We start from the raw sequence: 24,019 nt of genomic DNA, 5'->3' as shown, positions 1-24,019 counted from the left end.
GCATCCATCCGGTTTAGGTGATTAACACGATCTCATGGTCAAAGGATTAAGTTACTATGCATATTAAAACTTGAAGCACAAAGAACTAAATTACTTGATCATATGCTACGCTTACTATGGGTGTATGTCCATCACATCATTCACCTAATGATATGATCTTGTTATTGATAACATCCAATTTTCATGATCAGGAAACCATGATCATCTATTAATCAACAAGCTAGTTTAACAAGAGGCTTACTAGGGACTCCTTTATGTTTACAAAACACACAAGTATTAATGTTTCCGGTTAATACAATTATAGCATGGGATGTAAACATTTATCATGAACACTAAGATATAACAATAAACACTTTTATTATTGCCTCTTGGGCATATCTCCAACACCACCTAGTACACCGGTCGTAACTCGAATTATGGCCGGCGCATGTCCTAGTCCCCCGACAGGAAGGAGATTAGTGTGTCGGCATTATATTTTTCAAAATTCAAAAAAAGACGAATCTAGATCTAGATCTCCTCGTGATGTGTTCTTCACGTTCTTCACAATGGCCAGCGAGGGTTGAGGAGGTGGGTCACCGGACGGGAGGTCGCCAGCGAGCTTGAAGAGGTGGTCACCAGAAGGAGGTCTTGATGAGGTTGAGGAGGTGGTCACCGGAGGGAGGTCTCGACGAGGTTGAGGACGTGGTCACCGGAGGAAGCTCGCCGGATTGGTTGTTGGAGGAAGCTCGCCAGTTTGAGGTGGTCACCTTGTTGAGGAGGTGCGGGTTGAAGAGGAGGAGGAGGAGGAGGAGGAGGAGGAGGAGGGAAGGAGGAGAAGGAGGATGAGGAGGAGGAGAAGGAGAAAAAGTGAGAAAGAAGGATAGTCCGACGGGCTGGTTTTGCATATATAGCACCGGTTCCGCCAGCGCACCAATATGGTGGTACGTCGAGGGTAATTTTTTTATTTTTCATCAAAATCTAAAATCTGAAAAAATTCTTGTTTCTGTTTTGAATTTGACGAATCAAAAAATTGTCTAAACGGCCTAAAGGGCGTTGAAATCGAATAGAAAATTTTGCGTAGCTACATTTTGATATAATAAAGTTTTTCATCGGAGGTCGTATGCAACTAGAAATCGCGTTTTACCATAACATGACGCCATCATTTCATAACATATGGAAATTCATGTTTTTAAATTTTCGCTAAAACTAGATGACTTAACACATGGGCATCTCGAAGGTTTATCTTTCGAATTTTCTTCTATTTTCGCTAAAAGCATTACCACCGGCACACCAACATGGTGGTGCTTCGGCGGTAAGGTAGGCTCCAATTTTGGGCCGGCTCGGACCTAGTCGACCCTTACCATCGGCGGACAAAGCCTTCGCCGTGCAGGCGGTATTTGAGCACCACCGGCGCCTCATAAAGTAGGTGCGCCGGCGGAAAATACCACCGGCATGCACCTTTTTGGGTGCACCGGTGGTAACCCTGGGCCTATAGCCTATTTCCTAGTAGTGAATGGTGTATGGGGGAGCAAACTATGTATCTTCACGAAGCGACGATGATCAATCGAAGCATTCTGGCTTCAATGGAGCTTGAACAATTGTCATCAAGATCAAGCGGGATGCACAAGGCAAAGGTATGACCTTGCTAGATTTTCTTTTTATGGGACTCAAGGTTGTTGTTGGGAGACCGGGTTATAGGATAGATAGCCGCACTATCAAGAGGGTCTTTCGGTAGGGTAACTTGATCACATCATCTTAGGGGCTCAACCCCTTGAATATTTTCATCTCCTATTCCTTTTTGCTTCTTGGTGTTCCTCTGTGTGATGTTCTTGAGCTTGTTTCTGTATTTTTAACAAGCCCAAATTCATCAAACGAAATATGTATGCATCTTTTTTAGATATACCGGTGTTGAATATAGGAGCTTAATATGTTTCCTCTCTTAAACTTGAAATCGGTACCACTTTGTTTATAGGAAAAGATTAATGAGATACAAATGGATCTCATAAGAAGTGGTTGCAGTGTAATGTAATGAGCTTATTTGTTAATGAAATTAATATCTTAATGACATGGAATTACAATCTGAATGGAATAGAGAAATAAATTTATTAGCCTTGATTGTGATTAACTTTTTCTGTCGCCGAAAGGAGCTAGAAACATAGCAAAAATAATGAGTCGCACCTTACCTATACATGGCACTAATTTTTTTCATCATTTATTAATGTTCCAAGGTGGATTGGTGTGGTGCCGCGATAGAAGAGCGCTCGACAAACCCAAAGTGATGTGCGAAAAAGAGCTATGTCTGCAATTTCCTCTATGCAATTTCTCGTAGCGGAATAATTATTTTGGAAAACACTTATAATCAGCCGACCGATCGCTTGGAAAAGATCGGTCGTGCTCGCTAGCTTCGCATGGCCATATGCATGTCTCCAGCGTGCGTGCGTGCTTTTCTCCCGCCTACTTTTCTCAACACGAAGCTAGTCATTTCCTGGCCCTACACCTTTTCTGGTCTTACATGCATGCGGCAGCAGTTGGACCGGACCCTTGCATGAACCAGGACAATGCATGGACCACAACTCTAGGCCATCGATTGCTAGTACACTAGTACTCCACTTGACCACTAGCATGCACACGAGTACCATTTAAGCTTCTCGTGCATGCACCACTTGCATGTTGATCATTTGCTATGCGCACACAGCTAGTTATTAAGTTGTCGGTATTTTAGAGTTATTTTAGGACTATTTTCCATGGCCACCGTTAAGTCGCAAGCACGCCATGGACGATGTTACATCTACTTTTACAATGTTGCATAAGTGTATTAAAGTTGTCACAAACTCATATGTGCATTAAATGTAACAAGGCACACAAGTTTTATTGAAAATGCCCATTGTAGATGTTGCAAGGGTTTCCTGGCATTCTTTAAAAGTTCTAGACTCTTCCGGACTTATTGATGTTGCATACGTGCATTACAATTGTAATATACATATACAAGTTTTGTTGTGAAAGCGTTCTAGAGATGTTGTAATGTTTTCCAGGTGTTTACTACAAGTTGAGCTTTCCTCTCAAAATTGTCGTTGTCTTAGTGATTTTGAAATGTAACAAATTCGCACGAGTTTTATTGTAAAGAAACACGAGAGATGTTGTAAGTTTTTCTAGCATTCTTTCAAGGTTTACGTTTTTACGGATTCAGTGATGTTGTATATGTGCATTGAAATTGTAACATACACATACGAGTTTTGTTATGAAAGGAGAAGCGAGATGTTGCAATGCTTTCCACGTGTTTCCTACAAGTTGTTTTTTCCTCATAAAGTTGATGTTCTATAAGTGATTTTAAAATGTAATAAAGCCACACAAGTATTGTTGTAAAGGCACACGGGGGATGTTGCAATATTTTCTGGCATTCTATAAGTGTACATTAATTTAGATTTTTTATGTTGCTTACGTGGTTTAAAATTGTAACCTACACATAAGAGTTTTGTTGTAAAATCAGACACTAGATGTTGCAATGTGGCAACTTATAATTATGCATGCCTCTATGTGGAGCCAGCCTTATGCATGCATGATGCACCACCCTTTGCCACCCATGTGCGAACTATGCACTATCTTGGAGGCAGCTTGCTTAGACATAGGAGAGAGAGGAGTCACATCAGCACATGGCACCCTCGCAAAGACGTCCAGACCATTCAGCACATAGCAACCAACGCTGGGACCACAAAACCGGCGTGACTGATCTTGCCTGACAAATCCCAAAGCCGGGATGGACCATACCACATGAGAAACATATTATTGATTCACTGCCGCACGATGGCTGATGAACGGCGTGGGTGCGACCGATTTTTGGACCGCAGATCGGGCGACCGACGCTCAGCACGCGCCTTATTGCCATGCTAACGCAACCTCCACGATTACGGTTGTGTGCCTCGGCATTTAAAAACGCGACGACCTATGTGTCTTGTTGTAGTGGATAATTCTCATACTGGGAAGCAGATTACAGAGGGATGTCGGCAAAAGAAATTTGTGAAGCGATGCCGTAGTTTCATTACAGGTACATAACTAATGTATTTAGATCCCATCATTAACGGGTTACGTTAGAACCTTCACCAAACACGTCCATAGAGTAACTCCAACCGCCCCATCTTACTCACTGACGAGTAAAAGCCAAACTCCACATGTCCATCGTAGGAGAAGTTTTTCTTTTTCTTTTAGACTAGTCATAATGGGAAGTAACATGAAGTAGTAACATACACATGCTACTACTATATGTTACTACCTTCATAGTGGTTAGTAATATTAAAGTAGTATCATAGATGTCTTCATTAATTAGCTTGTAGACTTATTGTATCTTAGGAAGTGTGATGTTAAAGTAACTAGCTATGTTACTATATCCTCCTCTCTCCTCATTAACGCACTACCACATAAGCAAATTAGTGAATTGGACACTTAGTTACTAGTGAAGTTACTCCCATTATAAGTAGTCTTAGTTGAATCTCGGTTTGGAGAAGTTCCACATGTAGAAACCAGGTGGACATGTAGAAACCAGGTGGGTCCTAGATGGACGGAACGAGCGGAGTGCAAGAGCAAGTCAAGCGAGAAGCAACCTATCTTTTCGCTTTTTCAGCATCTATAATGTTTTTTCAAGCTTTTTTAGCAGTTTATGCTAGATTTCATAAACCTGCAACTACAAGTATATTCCTCTACTCCTGAATTTATGCATTTTATGTGTTTGTTCACTCGTACATCTCTCTATTATTCGAAAAGACATCACCTTAACTGCATAGTTGATAAAAAATACAAACACCACATTTTTTTACGGGCAAAACCAGATCTTTATTGAGCAATAGGGCTTATAAGACGTTCCCTTTCAAGCTCCCGAAGAAAGACTTTGTGACCAGAACCGAACGATAACGAATAGTGATGCTCCACCCTTGCCAAGTTGGCAAGCACGTGACTAACCCTAACTTGTCTACGATCTACTTTTACAAACTTACAAACTCTACCAGTATTTATTAATCTCTTAATCTCGAAAACTAATGAAGATAAGGAGAACGATCTTGGGAGTCTTCTCTAACCACCGCCACAAGCTGCGAACAGTCGGTGTCAATGATAATTGATAGAGTACTATATGTTGGAACGCCAAGTCTAGACCCACCGAATGCCATCAGTTCAGTTTCCAAGTCTTCTCTGCATTTGAGAACAAATTCAAACACTATATTTGACACTACTAATACAATTATATTTTTGAACTCAACAGTACAACATAATTTTACACGTGGGTCTCATTTTATCAGGAGTCAAGGCTTATAAAAAAGAAAAGAAATTTAGAAGTCCCGAAAAATTAACGGGTGGACGAATTATAGATGCAAGTGATTAGGGTACCCTTTACCCTCTTTGGTTCAAAAAATAAACTAACTTGCTAATATCATGAATAATAGTTAATTCAATTTTTTTAGACTAAAGAGAACAGATGATACCCTAATGATAAATCACTTGCATCACTAGGACGAATCTTTTTATGGGGACAGATAGATCCGGAGATCTCACGTGTCACGTGAACCAACACCAACCCATCCCCCGACTGATCCAGGAAACACCCTGCGCCACGACGGCTGCTTCCCGGCGGCTTCGCAACTCCCTCGTGCGCCAAACACAACTCCAAGAAAGCCCAATCCTCAAGCTCTCCGCTACCACTGCCAGTCGGGCCTGACCACCACGGCGGCTCCCGCGACGGTGATGGCGGCTGAGCCGGCCAAGGGCGAGGCAGCGCCGCTGCTGGCGCGGGAGGATTCCAAGGGGCGTGGAGGTGCAGCCAGGGGAGGAGCGACGTGGGCGCAGACGCTGGGCAACGTCGTCGTCTCCATCGTCGGCACGGGGGTGCTCGGCCTGCCCTACGCCTTCCGCGCCGCCGGCTGGGTCGCGGGATCCATCGGCGTCGCCGCCGCCGGCTTCGCCACGCTCTACTGCATGCTCCTCCTCGTCAGTACCCTACACTACCTACTACCCACATTAGCACTGCCGCATTCTCCTCGCTCTGTATGGCTATTTATCGTTTATACAGTACTTAGCTGCTTGACGGGGATGCCGTCCAAATTTTCGGACTTGGTACGGCGGCCTACATCGTGCACTGCAGTCAGCTTGAGCAGATTGGGATGTGCTGCCGATAAAAGCTGAATGGCGTTTGTGCTTACATTTCGATGGAACATTAATCCTATCCGTAATCCTACCTACCATATTGACATATTGTTGTGAACAATCAGAGGCTAGAAGCTATGGTGTCGACAGGGTTAGTATTTGGTCACTCAGGATAAAATATTGTGCACTCTTTGTCTTGCTTATGGGTACAGCTGGGGATATCTTGTCCCCAACTGTTAAATAACGAGGCTTTCTGTACCTTTTCATTTCTCAAAAAAAATTATGGTCCATCAAGTATCTCCAGTAACTCAAGATTTTCCCAAACAATAGGAAATAAAACCAAATGAATCACGAAACCATAAACATTACCGGGAGGGTATCAGAACAGAATCACTATACATTGTCAATCTTATGGTGTTAGTCCATTCTTGGTACCGTAGTATTATTTCTGTAAACATGATAATTGTTCCACACATAGTAGTTAGGTTGAATGGGCAAGCTTTTTGAATTATGCTTTTTTGTTGAATTTGTTGAGTACACCCTGCCTGATAGTTTGTTCGAATTCTGCACATTAAAGATCACATTGATAACAACAACTTTCCAGCTGTCTAATTTACTTGGTATCGATTTCTTATCTGAAGGTGGACTGTAGAGATAAATTGCAAAAGGAAGAAACTGAGGAACCATGTGATGTTCACTATACATATGGAGACTTGGGTGACAAGTGCTTTGGGACTGTAGGTCGATGCTTAACAGAGATTCTTATCCTTGTTTCGCAAGCTGGTGGATCTGTAGCTTACCTAGTATTCATTGGCGAAAATCTCCATTCCGTGTTTAGCCAGTCGATGTCATCAGCTGGCTTCATCTTCGCCGTCCTCCTGCCTGTGCAAATTGCATTATCCTTCATCCGTTCACTGCCTTCTCTTTCACCATTCAGTATATTTGCTGATGTATGCAATGTCCTAGCGATGGCAATGGTTATCAGAAAGGATCTTCAGCTAATTGATCATCCATTTGCAAATAGAAGTGCTTTTAATGGAGTTACGGCGATACCTTTTGCTTTTGGGGTTGCAGTCTTCTGCTTTGAAGGATTCAGCATGACATTGTCACTAGAATCATCAATGGCGGAACGGAGAAAGTTTCGTTGGGTACTTTCTCAAGCAGTTGTGGGCATCATATTTGTGTATTCATGTTTTGGAATATGTGGGTATTTGGCCTATGGCGAGGCTACTATGGACATCATAACACTTAATCTTCCAAATAGTTGGTCATCTGCCGCAGTTAAGGTTAGTGCAATGTTCACAATCTACTTGCATGATTGTTGTTGAAGCATGCCATTGCTTCTACTCAAATATTTTGCATTTTCACGTTACAGCCCCAGTGTTCCTTAATTGAAGAGTATGATAGAAGTGTGAATCTCTAATGTTGTCAAATTTGTATAATTTGTTGTCACATGGAACTTAACTTGCTGGAATAGTGATTTTTGTATTCTAACAGTTCGGAAAATCCCTTGACAGGTTGGCCTATGCATTGCACTAGCATTCACATTCCCTGTTATGATGCACCCAATCCACGAGATAGTGGAGGATAGGTTCAGATCAAGTGGATGCTTCCAGAAGCTTTCCAACAGTGTTCCTGGTGCTGAATGGCTAGGCCTGCACTCGAGCCGCATCTTCACAGTGACCATCCTCGCTGTGGTGGCATCCTTCGTACCTGAATTCGGATCATTTGTCTCCTTTGTAGGGAGCACAATGTGTGCTCTGCTCTCCTTCGTGCTGCCTACCTTGTTCCACCTCAACATCGTTGGCTCGTCAATGAGCCTGTGGCAAAGGGTGTTGGACTACAGTTTCCTTATCTTTGGCCTGGGTTTTGCTGGCTATGGAGTCTTCACTACTCTCGTCACACTGACAGATTAATTGGCGATATATAAAGTAGGGATTGATTTTTTATGAAGACATGGCTGGACAGAAGTATCTGGGATCCTGGGACGGCAGGCATCACATCAGATAGCTTTGATGTTCCCAGCTGATTATTCGTGGCCTTGGTCTGGATTGTTAGGTAGTGGTGTAGTTTATTTGTATCTTTATCTTATGATGACTTCAGATCTATTTCAATATTTTTCATGTTCATAGAAAGCATAGTACAGTCCATTATGTTCATCGTGGGTTGGTTGTGATTCTAATCTGCTTGTTGTCAGCATGTGTTTCTTAATTTGACAGTTGTATGATAAGAAGGTATATTGCCCAATCAAATGTAATTTTCCTTGTGAGCAAAGAGGATCCCGATCTTGTAGATATTGGCCAGATCTGCTTTTCAGATAAAGTAGTCAGTTTGTTTGTTTGTGTTGGCTATTTTCGCCCAAACTATTTTTTTCAAGAATTAATTCTATCGCAGATCTGAAGTTCATAAAGCTTGTTGAGCTATTTGTCCCTTTTCCAATGTAATTTTGTCATATGTTGTTGACCTCAATTGGCTGGTGATATAGTCCTCAATTGGCCTGCATTTCTGGCCCATTAAATCTACTATTTTCTGTATTTTGTTCCTGATGACCTGACCTATGAGACATTCCGTTTATGTTCATGCACCACCTCATCTTGATTGTGTGCTTGCATTATGATTGAACACATGCATGAAATGAAATGATCTTAATTAATATACAATCAGATATCAGTACTTGTGGTGCAATGCCTATGTATAACATGTTACTTGGGTCATGTGCTATTCAAATCTAGACCTTACAATGGAGTATAACTGCTCTTTAGACTATAATCCTTTTTCAGTATATAAATATTAGTTATAATTAGCATCCGAACTTTTTAAATATTTTTTTGTAATGACATTTTCGTGGATAGCAACTGGTGAAGGCAATCTACCGCATAGAGAGATTCCTAGAATAAAGTTGTTTAGGTGATGATTTCAACAGTTGGTGAGCTATCTAAACGTTTGGTGATGCAGGAAGTACTTGCTGTCTGATGATATAAGAGGCATGAAGCATCCATGTTCTCAGCAAAAAGCTGAAATGGAGGGATGAGGAATATGGAATTGGATGATACAAATTTACGAGAAGGATCTGGTTCTGTTCTCACATGGAAAAGGTACAAAGAATGGTACATCGTTGTACCTAACCGCACCACGAAAACAAAATTCTATTTAGAATACTAGTCATATTTTGGAAAAGGTTCTTCTCATGCTATGTGAAAGTTAAAGCCATTCCTGCCAAGCTTTTAAACTAGGAAACTGTTTTTCTTTTCGGGGAACCTCAAAAGATTAAAATTCATTAAAAGAAGGTAATGCCACATATATTGGGGGAAAGCCGGGTTAAGAAACATTTGAAGATTGTTTTTGCTCTTCGTGGTATTTCTCTTTTCGAACTCTTCTTACTCCGTCCATCAGTGACAAAAAGAAGTACCACCATTGAAACTACCCTTTACCTACTGGAAAGCGCGAAGGGACTAAATATATTTTTCCTTTTTATCTTACAAAAAGGTTTATGGACAAAAGTCATCTTAGCACATTTGACATCATGCCATGTGCTAACCCCTATACCTACTGACTTAAGCAATAGCGATCGAGTTCCAAGTTCCTGAAGTTGGGCTTTCTTCCTCTTGTCTTGATTGATCACCCTTCTCCGTTCGACTAGACTACTTTGATTTTCCTTGATATATAATCTGAAACAAAGCTTGGCGTGTGCTTGAAAGCAAAAAAGCAGAGCATACAGGGATATCTCGGATAGGCACCGCGCTAGCAAGAAAACGCTCCCTTGCACTACTCAACAATGTGCTGAAATAGACATTACTGGATCTACACATCATTTGAAAGGGCCCTTTGCAATGATAGCAAACTAGAGTTCCAGTTGTCCTCAACTTACCTTACCGATGATTCCTAATAATTTTGACTTTCTTCTAGTACTTGCCGTTTAGAGTTTACCTGGTGCCTTGATTTGTTTATTTATTGGGCAGAGGTGGTGGTCATGGAGTCCATCCATATTCCACAGGGAGAGACCATGGCTTCTGGCTTGGTTCCTGACATTTGGCAGTGGATCCGGAGCCTCCCCAAGCAATGGAGAGCAAAGGAATCCCACTCTCTCCAGATATGCACTTCACCATCCACAAACCAATCTCTGAACCTTGTGGTGATGAGTAGGCAATCTGAAACCGAAACCCGTTCATTCAGTTTGTGTTTCTCCATCTGTGATGATCATGATCAAGTCTCACTATGGAGCCCCAAGCCGAAACCTGCAAATTACACCACAGACGACGTCGCTACCCAGTTCTTGGTCGAGATCATATGTGGGGTGCTCAGGTATGGGCCATACTGTAGCAGCAGGTCAATCTTGATGCTGCCAAATGTGCAGATGTCTGAAGATTCAGGCATGATGTTGAGCCTGTCGGTCCTGATGCTGGCATTCCTGGTCTGCGTGTACGAGGCTCCGTCCACGCTCCGCAGAGAGTTCATCGGCACCATCACCGCGCGGCTGACCCAGCACGGCCACGAGATGCGTCACGCGGCGAGGGAGCTGATGCTGGCCCTCGGGTCCAGCCTGGAGGAGCAGTGGATGCGGTCGGTGAACCTGGGCGTCACCAACTGGGTTATGGAGGCTCTCAGGTCAGGCACGGCGCCGGCGCCACCGCCGCGTTTCGCGGTCTTCACCTACGCTCTGTCGGCGAGCAGGCTGTGGAAGGTGCAGCTGTACTGCCCGGTGGTGGCCATGACCATGGAGCACCACCCGTCGTCCCATCACCACCAACAGCAGCAGCTGGCCAAAGACGAGAGGCTGCTCTTCTCGCTCAACTACCAGCAGCTGGAGAGCGTCATCCAGTTCGTTTACAGAGTCGCCTTCAAGGAGAACTGGATAGACGTCGCCGTTAACGTCGACAACATCAGGTCTCCGATCCATTCCATGCGACTCATTCAACAATGCATTGACCAGCAAGAACAGTTATCGTTTTACTTCTAATCGATCACTTGTTGTTTTCTGGCTTCTGCAGGTGTGACGTTATCCAGCTGGTGTCCGAGACTCTCATGGCGAGGCAGGGGCACGGCTCGGACGAGAAGCACTTCCCGTCGCGCATATCGCTGCAGCTGACTCCCCTGGCGCAGTCGGACATCCTCTCGCTGTCCGTGAGCAGGTCGACGGACAATCCCGTCCAGGAGGTCGGCGCCGACAAGGGCATCGACACGACGTTCGGCGCCGCGCCGGCGTCGATCGGCATCAGCTTGTCGGCACACGAGACGGTGACGAGGAGCATGAAGCCCTGGAAGTTCGAGCACTCGGTGCATGGCAATACGGCGTCGCTCAGCTGGTTCCTCCACGGCGACGGCGGCGGGGGCAGGGAGGTCTTCTCCAGCGAGCCGCCAAAGCTGGAGCTCTTCCAGCCGAGATCGTGGTTCAGGAACAGGTACACCAGTCCCAGCAGGCCCTTCACGAGGAACGGCGGAGTGATCTTCGCCGGCGACGAGTACGGGGAGGCCGTGTGCTGGAGGATGGGCGCGGCGGCCGCCGGCAAGACCATGGAGTGGGAGATCAAGGGGAGGATATGGGTCACCTACTGGCCCAATAAGAAGAGGACGCTGCATACCGAGACCAGGAGGGTGGAGTTCAGAGAGCTGCTGCACCTAAACATTGGAGAGTAGACAGCAGATCTCACCTACATAACCATCGTTTGCTTGCTTAGTGTCAGTAAATTATGGAGAAACAAATAATCAAGTATAGTATAATAGTCTAGATTACTGGTGTGTCAGTGAATGTCTGAACTATGAAATGCAGCTCAAATCAGAAGAGTATATGGATGGAGATCATGGTTTTAAATATCGCTATATCGGTTTTCACCCAGAAGCATATGGTTTTTAAGAAGTGATAAACACATTAAAAATGTTTAAAAATATCAACAAAAAAATGGCATGCATCATCCATCTCAACGTTTTACGTGTTCACAAAGTTGTTTCATGAAAAGTTAATTTTTTTATGTCGTGTATAAAAGACAAAATTTGGTGTTAAATAAAAGTTCTTTTAAAACGTTTTTCATGATGTAAAGACATAGCATATCAAGATCTATACGTGATTTTTCTTCCATAGTTCTTTTAAAACGTTTTTCATGTTGGCAGGACCAAGGAGCATATACACCTAAGATTAAAAGTTGATTTCCGGCTAGAATACCGATATAACTACTCATAGTGAGTGACTAAAATAGTAACATGCACCTACATACAATGCCACATAAGCATTAAGATAACATGGCATGCTATTAAATGGCGAGAGGTATCTTGTAGTAACTAGCTAGGTAGTATGTTACTACAGCATCACACATCTTAAGATAAGATGAGTCTACAACATAATAAATATGAGTTTACGTGATACCATAAATATGTTACTCCCCACTATGCATATTACTACTCTATGTTACTCCCTATTATGACTAGGCTAACTTTGCTATATTGGTTTTTTTATAGGTGCGATGCAAGTTCTTGAATGGGTCTTTATTTCCAAAAAAGCGAGGTCTTTGAATGCGTAGAAGGAGGAAGCGCGTGTATCAAAGTGCATGATGATATTAACTATATCAGCCACTCAAAAAAAGATATTAACTATATCAATATAACTCACAATTTTGCACTCAAACCGTTGGATCGGGTTGTTCAATGCTTTGGATGGACCGGTCTTGTCCGCAGGGTCTCTTAGGTTATTTTGTTTGTCAAATATCGTAAAACGAGATTTTCACCCGTCGCCACATGTTTCATTGCTAGCCCAACATCTTTGGGCTGCTGCTACTCTAATAATCTACCTTGACGTCCACTCATCAGTCGGGCCTAGAAACTGTTAGCTCGACCTTAATTCCTCTCTCGGAGTTTTGGGCACGATAGGCCGAGCGGCAGCTAGGTGAAGGCCATGGCGAAGCTTCCATGAGATGGCCATGGTTTCTTCGTGCAATTAATAGCGCAAGACTCACCCTTCCGTTCTCTAGGATATTCCGGCATTTTTTAAAGAAATTTGCATGAAGACCATCCATACCAGGAGCCTTAGTGTCTCCAATAGAGAATAATGCCTTATTGACTTCTGCAGAAGTATATGGCTTCCTCAAATCACCATTCATCTCTGCTAAAACCCTTGAACTAACTTCATTTAACAGGGTTAGGTTCATCAACTTCGGTTGCAAAGAGACCTGTAAAATATCCTGAAACAAGCCATTCCCTCTAGAACATTACCATTTTCATCCTCCAATTTCTTAATGCGGTTATTTTTTATCCTTGCAGTAGAAAAATATGGAAATAACTTGTATTATTGTCTCCATATTGAAGCCAATTAATACGACTCCTTTGTGCCCAATGAATTTCCTCCATCTCCAAAAGCCACTCAATTTCCTCTGATAGCTCCGTTTTTCGCACTTCAGGGGATAGAGTTTGCTGCACCACATTTTCCAACTCACATTGGGTTTTTCTCAAATAATTTTTTGACTTGTTCAACACTGTTCTATCCCACTTATGAAGATGATCATGCACCTTGGCAAGTTCTCTGATGGCGTGTACAGCACACGTCCGTTGGGAACCCCAAGAGGAAGGTGTGATGCGTACAGCGGCAAGTTTTCCCTCAGTATGAAACCAAGGTTTATCGAACCAGTAGGAGCCAAGAAGCACGTTGAAGGTTGATGGCGGCGAGATGTAGTGCGGCGCAACACCAGGGATTCCGGCGCCAACGTGGAACCTGCACAACACAACCAAAGTACTTTGCCCCAACGAAACAGTGAGGTTGTCAATCTCACCGGCTTGCTGTAACAAAGGATTAGATGTATAGTGTGGATGATGATTGTTTGCGTAAAACAAAGAGAACAAGATTGCAAAGAGATTGTATTTCAGTATAGAGAATTGGACCGGGGTCCACAGTTCACTAGAGGTGTCTCTACCATAAGATAAACAGCATGTTGGGTGAACAAATTACAGTTGGGCAATTGACAAATAGAGAGGGCATGACCATGCACATACATATTATGATGAGTACTGTGAGATTTAATTGGGCATTACGACAAAGTACATAGACCGCTATCCAGCATGCATCTATGCCTAAAAAGTCCACCTTCAGGTTATCATCCGAACCCTCCAAAGTATTAAGTTGCTAACAACAGACAATTGCATTAAGTATTGCGCGTAATGTAATCAGTGACTACATCCTCGAACATAGCACCAATGTTTTATCCCTAGTGGCAACAGCACATCCATAATCTTAGAGGTTCTTGTCACCCCTCCAGATTCACGGAGACATGAACCCACTATCGAGCATAAATACTCCCTCTTGGAGTTACTAGCATCAACTTGGCCAGAGCATCTACTAGTAACGGAGAGCATGCAAGATCATAAACAACACATAGACATAAATTGATAATCAACATAACAAGTATTCTCTATTCATCGGATCCCAACAAACACAATATATAGAATTACAGATAGATGATCTTGATCATGTTCGGCAGCTCACAAGACCCGACAATTAAGCACAATGAGGAGAAGACAACCATCTAGCTACTGCTATGGACCCATAGTCCAGGGGTAGACTACTCACACATCACTCCGGAGGCGACCATGGCGGCGTAGAGTCCTCCGAGAGATGAATCCCCTCTCCGGCAGGGTGCCGGAGGCGATCTCCTGAATCCCCCGAGATGGGATTGGCGGCGGCGGTGTCTCTGGAAGGTTTTCCGTATCGTGGCTCTCGGTACTGGGGGTTTCGCGACGGAGGCTTTAAGTAGGCGGAAGGGCAGGTCAGGGGGCCACACGAGGGCCCCACACCACAGGTCGGCGCGGCCAGGGGCCAGGCCGCGCCGCCCTAGGGTTTGGCCACCTCGTGGCCCCACTTCGTCTCCTCTTCGGTCTTCTGGAAGCTTCGTGGCAAAATAGGACCCTGGGCGTTGATTTCGTCCAATTCCGAGAATATTTCGTTACTAGGATTTCTGAAACCAAAAACAGCAGAAAACAAAGAATCGGCACTTCGACATCTTGTTAATAGGTTAGTTCCAGAAAATGCACGAATATGACATAAAGTGTGCATAAAACATGTAGATAACATCAATAATGTGGCATGGAACACAAGAAATTATCGATACGTCGGAGACGTATCAGCATCCCCAAGCTTAGTTCTGCTCGTCCCGAGCAGGTAAAATGATAACAAAGATAATTTCTGGAATGACATGCCATCATAACCTTGATCATACTATTTGTAAAGCATATGTAGTGAATGCAGCGATCAAAACAATGTATATGACATGAGTAAACAAGTGAATCATAAAGCAAAGACTTTTCATGAATAGTACTTCAAGACAAGCATCAATAAATCTTGCATAAGAGTTAAATCATAAAGCAATAAATCAAAGTAAAGGCATTGAAGCAACACAACGGAAGATTAAGTTTCAGCGGTTGCTTTCAACTTGTAACATGTATATCTCATGGATATTGTCAACATAGAGTAATATAATAAGTGCAATATGCAAGTATGTAGGAATCAATGCACAGTTCACACAAGTGTTTGCTTCTTGAGGTGGAGAGAAATAGGTGAACTGACTCAACAATGAAAGTAAAAGAATGGTCCTCCATAGAGGAAAAGCATCGATTGCTATATTTGTGCTAGAGCTTTGATTTTGAAAACATGAAACAACTTTGTCAACGGTAGTAATAAAGCATATGTATCATGTAAATTATATCTTACAAGTTGCAAGCCTCATGCATAGTATACTAATAGTGCCCGCACCTTGTCCTAATTAGCTTGGACTACCGGATCATCGCAATGCACATGTTTTAACCAAGTGTCACAAAGGGGTACCTCTATGCCGCCTGTACAAAGGTCTAAGGAGAAAGCTCGCATTGAATTTCTCGCTATTGATTATTCTCAACTTAGACATCCATACCGGGACAACATAGACAACAGATAATGGACTCCTCTTTAATGCATAAGCATGTGGCAACAATTAATTTTCTCATTTGAGATTGAGGATATTGTCCAAAACTGAAACTTCCACCATGGATCATGGCTTTAGTTAGCGGCCCAATGTTCTTCTCTAACAATATGCATGCTTAACCATAACGTGGTAGGTCTCTCTTACTTCAGACAAGACGGACATGCATAGCAACTCACATGATATTCAACAAAGAATAGTTGATGGCGTCCCCAGAAACATGGTTATCGCACAACAAGCAACTTAATAAGAGATAAAGTGCATAAGTACATATTCAATACCACAATAGTTTTTATGCTATTTGTCCCATGAGCTATATATTGCAAAGGTGAATGATGGAAATTTAAAGGTAGCACTCAAGCAATTTACTTTGGAATGGCGGAGAAATACCATATAGTAGGTAGGTATGGTGGACACAAATGGCATAGTGGTTGGCTCAAGTATTTTGGATGCATGAGAAGTAATCCCTCTCGATACAAGGTTTAGGCTAGCAAGGTTATTTGAAACAAACACAAGGATGAACCGGTGCAGCAAAACTCACATAAAAGACATATTGTAAACATTATAAGAATCTACACCGTCTTCCTTGTTGTTCAAAACTCAATACTAGATATTATCTAGACTTTAGAGAGACCAAATATGCAAACCAAATTTTAGCATGCTCTATGTATTTCTTCATTAATGGGTGCAAAGTATATGATGCAAGAGCTTAAACATGAGCACAACAATTACCAAGTATCACATTATCCAAGACATTATAGCAATTACTACATGTATCATTTTCCAATTCCAACCATATAACAATTTAACGAAAAAGAAACTTCGCCATGAATACTATGAGTAGAGCCTAAGGACATACTTGTCCATATGCTACAGCGGAGCGTGTCTCTCTCCCACAAAGTGAATGCTAGGATCCATTTTATTCAAACAAAACAAAAACAAAAACAAACCGACGCTCCAAGAAAAGCACATAAGATGTGATGGAATAAAAATATAGTTTTAGGGGAGGAACCTGATAATATTGTCGATGAAGAAGGGGATGCCTTGGGCATCCCCAAGCTTAGACGCTTGAGTCTTCTTAGAGTATGCAGGGGTGAACCACCGGGGCATCCCCAAGCTTAGAGCTTTCACTCTCCTTGATCATGTTGTATCATCTCCCTCTCTTGATCCTTGAAAACTTCCTCCACACCAAACTTAGAACAACTCATTAGAGGGTTAGTGGACAATAAAAATTAACATGTTCAGAGGTGACACAATCATTCTTAACACTTCTGGACATTGCATAAAGCTACTGGACATTAATGGATCAAAGAAATTCATCCAACATAGCAAAAGAGGCAATGCGAAATAAAAGGCAGAATCTGTCAAAACAGAACAGTTCATATTGATGAATTTTATCGAGGCACCAGACTTGCTCAAATGAAAATGCTCAAATTGAATGAAAGTTGCGTACATATCTGAGGATCACGCACGTAAATTGGCATAATTTTCTGAGTTACCTACAGAGAAAACAGCCCAGATTCGTGACAGCAAAGAAATCTGTTTCTGCGCAGTAATCCAAATCTAGTATGAACTTTACTATCAACGACTTTACTTGGCACAACAAAACACTAAACTAAGATAAGGAGAGGTTGCTACAGTAGTAAACAACTTCCAAGACGCAAAATAAAAACAAAGTACTGTAGTAAAATCACATGGGTTGTCTCCCATAAGCGCTTTTCTTTAACGCCTTTAAGATGGGCTCAGCAGTTTTAATGATCCACTCGCAAGAAATAGTTGTTGAAGCAAAAGAGAGCATCAAGAAGCAAATTCAAAACACATTTAAGTCTAACATGCTTCCTATGCATAGGAATCTTGTAAATAAACAATTTCATGAAGAGCAAAGTGACAAGCATAGGAAGATAAAACAAGTGTAGCTTCAAAGATTTCAGCATATAGAGAGGTATTTTAGTAACGTGAAAATTTCTACAACCATATTTTCCTCTCTCATAATAACTTTCAGTAGTATCATGAGCAAACTCAACAATATAACGATCGCATAAAGCATTCTTATCATGAGTCTCATGCATAAAATTATTACTCTCCACATAAGCATAATCAATTTTATTAGTTGTAGTGGGAGCAAATTCAACAAAGTGGCTATCATCATATATAGGAGGCATATTGTAATCATAAAAGAAAATTTTCTCCTCAATGCTTGGGGGACTAAAAAGATCATGCTCTTCAGAGCCAGCTTCCCCAAGCTTAGAATTTTCCATAGCATTAGCAACAATGGTGTTCAAAGCATCCATAGTAATAACATTCTCATTAGCATGCATATAAAGTTCCATGGGTTTTTTTAATTCTCTCTTCAAACACATCATGTCCTAATTCAAGATAAAGTTCATAAAGATCTCTCATATTTTTGTTGTTTTCCATTATGCTTAACTAGTGAAATAAAAACATGCATGATATTAAGTAAAGTAAAACAAGTAACTAATTTTTTTGTGTTTTTGATATAGAGTGCAAGACAGTAAATAAAGTAAAACTAGCAACTAATTTTTTTGTATTTTGATATAGTGCAGCAAACAAAGTAGTAAATAAAATAAAGCAAGACAAAAACAAAGTAAAGAGATTGGGATGTGGAGACTCCCCTTGCAGCGTGTCTTGATCTCCCCGGCAACGGTGCCAGAAAAATTGCTTGATGGCGTGTACAGCACACGTCCGTTGGGAACCCCAAGAGGAAGGTGTGATGCGTACAGCGGCAAGTTTTCCCTCAGTATGAAATCAAGGTTTATCGAACCAGTAGGAGCCAAGAAGCACGTTGAAGGTTGATGGCGGCGAGATGTAGTGCGGCGCAACACCAGGGATTCCGGCGCCAACGTGGAACCTGCACAACACAACCAAAGTACTTTGCCCCAACGAAACAGTGAGGTTGTCAATCTCACCGGCTTGCTGTAACAAAGGATTAGATGTATAGTGTGGATGATGATTGTTTGCAGAAAACAGTAGAACAGTATTGCAGTAGATTGTATTTCAGTATAGAGAATTGGACCGGGGTCCACAGTTCACTAGAGGTGTCTCTCCCATAAGATAAACAACATGTTGGGTGAACAAATTACAGTTGGGCAATTGACAAATAGAGAGGGCATGACCATGCACATACATATTATGATGAGGGCGTGATCGACAAGTTTCCAGCGATGTTCGGCACATCAATTACTGACATGATCATCCGGCATGCTTGCGTTGATCGACAAGTTTCCAGCGATGTTCGGCACATCAATTACTGACCCTTAGGGATGGCATGTGACTGGTTGATCGCGTAGGGCATGGCGGAGCAACGGAAAATTAGAGTGGTGACTTCGAGTGTTCGTCAACTTTGTTATGGCCCAGTTTTTTTGGCGGCTTCTCCGAGAAGCTGCCCTCCCTCCAGCTTCCTGGAGAAGCCGATGAATTTTTTTTGTGAGGCTTCCAAATTAGTTTAGCCTTAGCTATTCTAGAAGCCTCGGAAAATTTTAGAACCGGCTTTCCCAGAAAGCTGGGGGGAGGGCAGCTTCTCCGAGAAGCCGCCAAAAGAACTGGACCTAAATTTGTGTCATGTGGACAATGAATTGGCTCTTGACGTTGGTCGGCAGCGTGTCGGGCGCCACTTTTGTTGCATGGTCTTGTGGATGCAGACTTCTTCACATTTCTGGGAGCATTCCATGTCTACTCCTTTGATAGCGGACGTGGCTTCTTTTTAGTAGTGGTGAGAGATCAACTAGTTTGATAGAGTGGATCACCGTTGGTTGTGTTGGTGTGGTTAACGTCCTATTGTGGTCTCCGATATATTGTCGGCGAGAGTGGACACATGTTTTATTTGGTAAGAGTGGGTGCTGCCTTGCCGTGTTGTCGTTTGGGTGGGCTTGACCATGCATGAGTGTATCAGTTATTCAGTTTTCACTCTATTTCTCTTTGAATATCTGGACATTTTAATTAATAAATACGGTAAATCTTTTATTTTTGTTAAAAAATAGGAAAACCGCAAAACAAAAGGAACAACTTCCACCCAACATTCCGTAGTGAATGCGCACAACTCATAAAGCACTGTTGATCTACGAATTCGTCTTTCAAAGGGACAACGCATCAAGTGCGCACAACTCGTAAGGTGCAAGCAGTACGACATCCAACTTGCACATGCTAATCCTTATCGACCCTGTAGTGTATGCCAATGCCAATGCCAGAGAAACCGGTAGCCAGATGAGAGAAGAATAGAGCTCGCAACATGGAAAAGTCCCAGTTAAATCTGGGTGCACGTGAATTCAGGTAGGAAATGCATTTACTAAATGTTAAAAAATTCTGAAATAAAAATAACGGGATACGTATGCATGTTCCATGTGTGCGTAGAAAGTTTTCGCGGAGAAACCACTTTTTTACTTCAGAATCTAAAAAAGACAAAATACGCCATATATATACAGCTATATAGCCCTACAAAATTTCACTTTTTTGCCGAGGCAAAATAAAAGGTTTTTTCGTCACGAAACTCATGTCCAGGGCACATGTTTGAGATCACCTTTGCATTCATTTTGTGTCGATTTTTAAAACATATTTTTACATCACAAACTCACTTTTGAAAAAGTGGGTTCACATGCACCCTGTTCTGAAAAGCCAGTCTCCAACAACATACTGTAAGTGCCAAATGCGCAATGCCGTGATGAACACTAGTACGTGCGTGCAATAAACAGCATGTGTTCACTTTGCACCTGCCTGTACCTGATCGACTCAGACTAGCTAACAATAATTGGATCCACGTACCCTTGCTGAAGTCTTTGCTCACACAGGCTTCACAAGGACGTACATTCAATTAGGGGGAACCGAGCGAAAACAGATCACCCTTTCATTCACTTAAACCCAAAGAAGAAAAGTTGCAATCCATATACTCCCACCGTTAAAAAAGTAGAACAGAGGGAGTATTTGAATCTGGTTTCTGTTACAGTAGTAAAAGTATAAACAGGACCAAGCCAAGAAAAAAAAAACTAACCTACAGCATTTAGATAATTCAAGACTGCAAGTCACAGCTTGACTACTGAATGCACACTCTACATTCTTAGAGTGAAGCTTGTGAACGATAGATGCACATGCACCCATAGAATTCTGAAGACTAACGACAGGTGCCAGCAACTGCATCCACATGGTGTGCATATCTCAGGGCGTGTGCCTTCCGCTTCATTCTTCTTCTTGCTCGGTCGTGTAGCATGAGAACTGGCAGTATCATGAGAATGGATGCAGGTTGATTTGAATTAGTACTGCAGTTATACAAATTATGTTGGGGCTTGGTCACTTGGGACCCATGGTCTCTGAACAGTTCGTTGTTCATGTTCATTTAATCGTGGGACCGCCGTCGACTGTTTGGTGATGCTAAAGGTCCATGTTCTTCGATTAATGGTTCTTTATGCCATAACCTAATCTTGACATAAAATGGCTGAACGAATCTAGGCTAGATCTAATCCATGCCCTGCTGGATCTTCGTCTGTTCAACATATGATGTGACTTCTTATTTTAATGTTCGCAATGCAAATTAAGTATGGCTTCATTGCATCCAAAAATTACATGTTTTTCATACATTTGACTGGAAATTTATTCAGTCAACTAAAATTGTGCAGTACTTAGGCGTCTAAAATTGCGATTTTGGATTTTGAAATTGTCGAGTTCAGCGTAAAGTTAGTGAATTTTTTATCCTGAGGTTAGACATGAAAGGGGGCGATGCGATAATAGTTGGACACTGACCCAAGGGCTTAATTTTTTTCGATAAAGGAAATATATTAATATCAAAAGATACCAATTGCACCCAGCCTCTGCAACAACGCACCACCCTAATGGTACTACGTATGCACACATCCAAAAAATAGATAAGAAAACTAAGAAATAAAAGTCCCGTTACAGTATCTCGAGCCTAACAACAGTAATACATCCACCACCAAGACAACACCTCAAATACAGTCTCTACAAAAACTCCAAAAACGCGCCTTCAAGAAGGGAACAATGCTCTAAGACCGTCGTCGCCCGATAAAAGATCTTAGGTGTTCACCCTGAAGATGGTCCCCACTCTCAAAACAATGCCTCCAACAAGGTCATTTCCAGGCACAACCAGTTAAGGACAGACCTTGGGTTTTCGCCCTGAAATGTAGGACTCTGAACTTCACATGTGTTGTCGCCCACACTTTCATACCGCTGTTGTGAAGCCCGGAACACCAAGCAAGTCCCTCAACAGCGCGGAGACTTGAACCTTCCTTAGCTAGTCCTCCCATAGTAATAAAGCGGCCATATGCATCATTTTGATGCAGAGGCTGGGGCAACCCCATTTCGAAAAAAAAGCTAGTCCTCCCATCCGGCCTTCATGAAATTCTCTTCTTCCGACTTTCATCATGGATCCATAGTCACTTGATGTCAACACCGAGAAAGAGCTTCGCGCCGCTCCCTCCGGAACCAAACGGTCAGAATAAAAGCATGGTTGCGCGCGACCGAATACCACTCGATCCAGCAAACTACAGGCAAAAGATGCGCTGATGCATTCTCCAGCAGAGCCTTCCGGACTCAACACTCCGACTAGATGAAAAGGATCAACATCTGGTAGGTCTTCATCTTCGCAGAAGAAGAACCCTAGGACCACCACCTTCAAACCCGAAGCAGACGAACAGGCCCCCACACGCCGCCATCCGCTGACCAACGTTGACGAAGGAGATTTCGGTGGACGGCGGAAGCCGCAACACACCATCCTCGCCCCGCACATTGCCGCCCCCTTCCTCGCGCCGCCAACAGAAGCCGATGATGGATCTCGGCGGGCACAAGATCCAACAGCCGCCGCCACCACCATCCATTGCCGGAGGCCGTGGAGGAGGAGCCGCCGCCGCACATCCAGGGACGCCGCCCTAGATGCGGAGCACGCCGAAGCCGGAGGTCGCTGCCCCAGCCGCCACCGCCGGTTGCCGCCTCCAACAACCCCCCGGGCACTTCAGCGCCGGGGCCCGCCGCCACCGTGGCCAGCGCTGACGGCAGCGGCGGAGGGAGATAAACGGAGGGAGGGGCGGCGGAAGGAGGGAGAGCCCCCCCCCCCCCGGCGGCGCCCTGGGGAGCGCCACGAGAGGGGTTAGGAGTCGTACGGCTCACAAAAAAATCATGATTTGACTTAATATAGCGACTAAGGCATACAAAGCAAAATATGCACACAACTTATTAATGTAAAGTCATGATATTGTGTTTTATTTTCTCCAACAGAGACGACAACATGCATAAAAGCTTTGTGCAACCACTGTGATTTTAGAACAGTTATGCCCGTAATCAATGGCATTACTTGTTTAGTTTCAGAAAACATGTTGCCATGTATAGTGAACTAGTTTAGATCCTTCAACATGTAGTTCATCCTTATTCCAGCTTCAAATCCTCGTTTTTTCGAAATGGGGAATGCCCCGGTCTGCATCAGTTGATACACACAACCTTTATTATTGAAACATAACTCATGTGATCTTGGCCTCGTGCATGTTGTACATGAAGCCAATGTTTTCACTAGCCATATCTTGGCCTCTAGTTTATATTAATTGACTCTAATATAGATGTATCTAGACACATTTTAGTTCTAGATACATCCATATTGAAGTCAATTAATACGAATCGGAGGGAGTATGTTCTTTGACCACCTTATTTGTTTCTTATCATCACAATTACAAATCAAAGCTAGAACTTGTGGTTTCATTTCTCACCCTATTCTCCATGACCTCCCCTATGCAGTTCTACAATCTATGGTGATGATTCCTTCATGTTTTCTAAGGAATTTCCAAACTAGACTTTGCCACACAAAAAATCTTGATTCCTTTGCTAATGACATATGCTTTTCAGTTCATGGAGTACTAAAGATTCGTTCATGTGAACATTTGTGGCCCCCTTTCTGCCATTATTTCCTGATGACCGCAAGCGCAAGGAACACCGTAGTACCTTTCATGGAAGGCATTGCAAGTATTAATCGA

The 24,019-nt window shown here is 42.8% G+C and overlaps 2 protein-coding genes across 2 annotated transcripts; both read left to right on the top strand.

Annotated features, from left to right (window-relative positions):
- Nucleotides 1-5,540: 5,540 nt before the first annotated feature.
- On the top strand, nucleotides 5,541-8,401 carry LOC127296838 (amino acid transporter ANT1). Its single transcript, XM_051327061.1, has 3 exons — nucleotides 5,541-5,949; nucleotides 6,747-7,391; nucleotides 7,623-8,401. Exons 1-3 carry the CDS (start codon nucleotides 5,707-5,709, stop codon nucleotides 8,019-8,021), a joined length of 1,287 nt encoding a protein of 428 aa, XP_051183021.1. The 5' UTR covers nucleotides 5,541-5,706; the 3' UTR covers nucleotides 8,022-8,401.
- Nucleotides 8,402-8,539: 138 nt separating this feature from the next.
- LOC127296837 (uncharacterized) lies at nucleotides 8,540-11,922 on the top strand. Its single transcript, XM_051327060.2, has 3 exons — nucleotides 8,540-9,200; nucleotides 10,065-10,989; nucleotides 11,094-11,922. Exons 1-3 carry the CDS (start codon nucleotides 9,152-9,154, stop codon nucleotides 11,737-11,739), a joined length of 1,620 nt encoding a protein of 539 aa, XP_051183020.1. The 5' UTR covers nucleotides 8,540-9,151; the 3' UTR covers nucleotides 11,740-11,922.
- Nucleotides 11,923-24,019: the final 12,097 nt, after the last annotated feature.

This window comes from Lolium perenne, chromosome 4 (genome assembly GCF_019359855.2).
Source record: "Lolium perenne isolate Kyuss_39 chromosome 4, Kyuss_2.0, whole genome shotgun sequence".
Lineage (NCBI taxonomy): Eukaryota > Viridiplantae > Streptophyta > Magnoliopsida > Poales > Poaceae > Lolium > Lolium perenne.
This window is presented reverse-complemented; position numbering and strand designations above follow the sequence as displayed.

What these genes read in the sequence shown, in the direction of transcription:
- LOC127296838 (XM_051327061.1), top strand. Translation starts at nt 5,707, where the DNA reads ATGGCGGCTGAGCCGGCCAAGGGCGAGGCAGCGCCGCTGCTGGCGCGG. An exon ending in TCTACTGCATGCTCCTCCTC is followed by an intron (nt 5,950 to 6,746) that starts GTCAGTACCCTA and finishes TCTTATCTGAAG; the next exon opens with GTGGACTGTAGAGATAAATT. An exon ending in GGTCATCTGCCGCAGTTAAG is followed by an intron (nt 7,392 to 7,622) that starts GTTAGTGCAATG and finishes ATCCCTTGACAG; the next exon opens with GTTGGCCTATGCATTGCACT.
- LOC127296837 (XM_051327060.2), top strand. Translation starts at nt 9,152, where the DNA reads ATGATACAAATTTACGAGAAGGATCTGGTTCTGTTCTCACATGGAAAA. An exon ending in TCTGTTCTCACATGGAAAAG is followed by an intron (nt 9,201 to 10,064) that starts GTACAAAGAATG and finishes TTTATTGGGCAG; the next exon opens with AGGTGGTGGTCATGGAGTCC. An exon ending in GTTAACGTCGACAACATCAG is followed by an intron (nt 10,990 to 11,093) that starts GTCTCCGATCCA and finishes TGGCTTCTGCAG; the next exon opens with GTGTGACGTTATCCAGCTGG.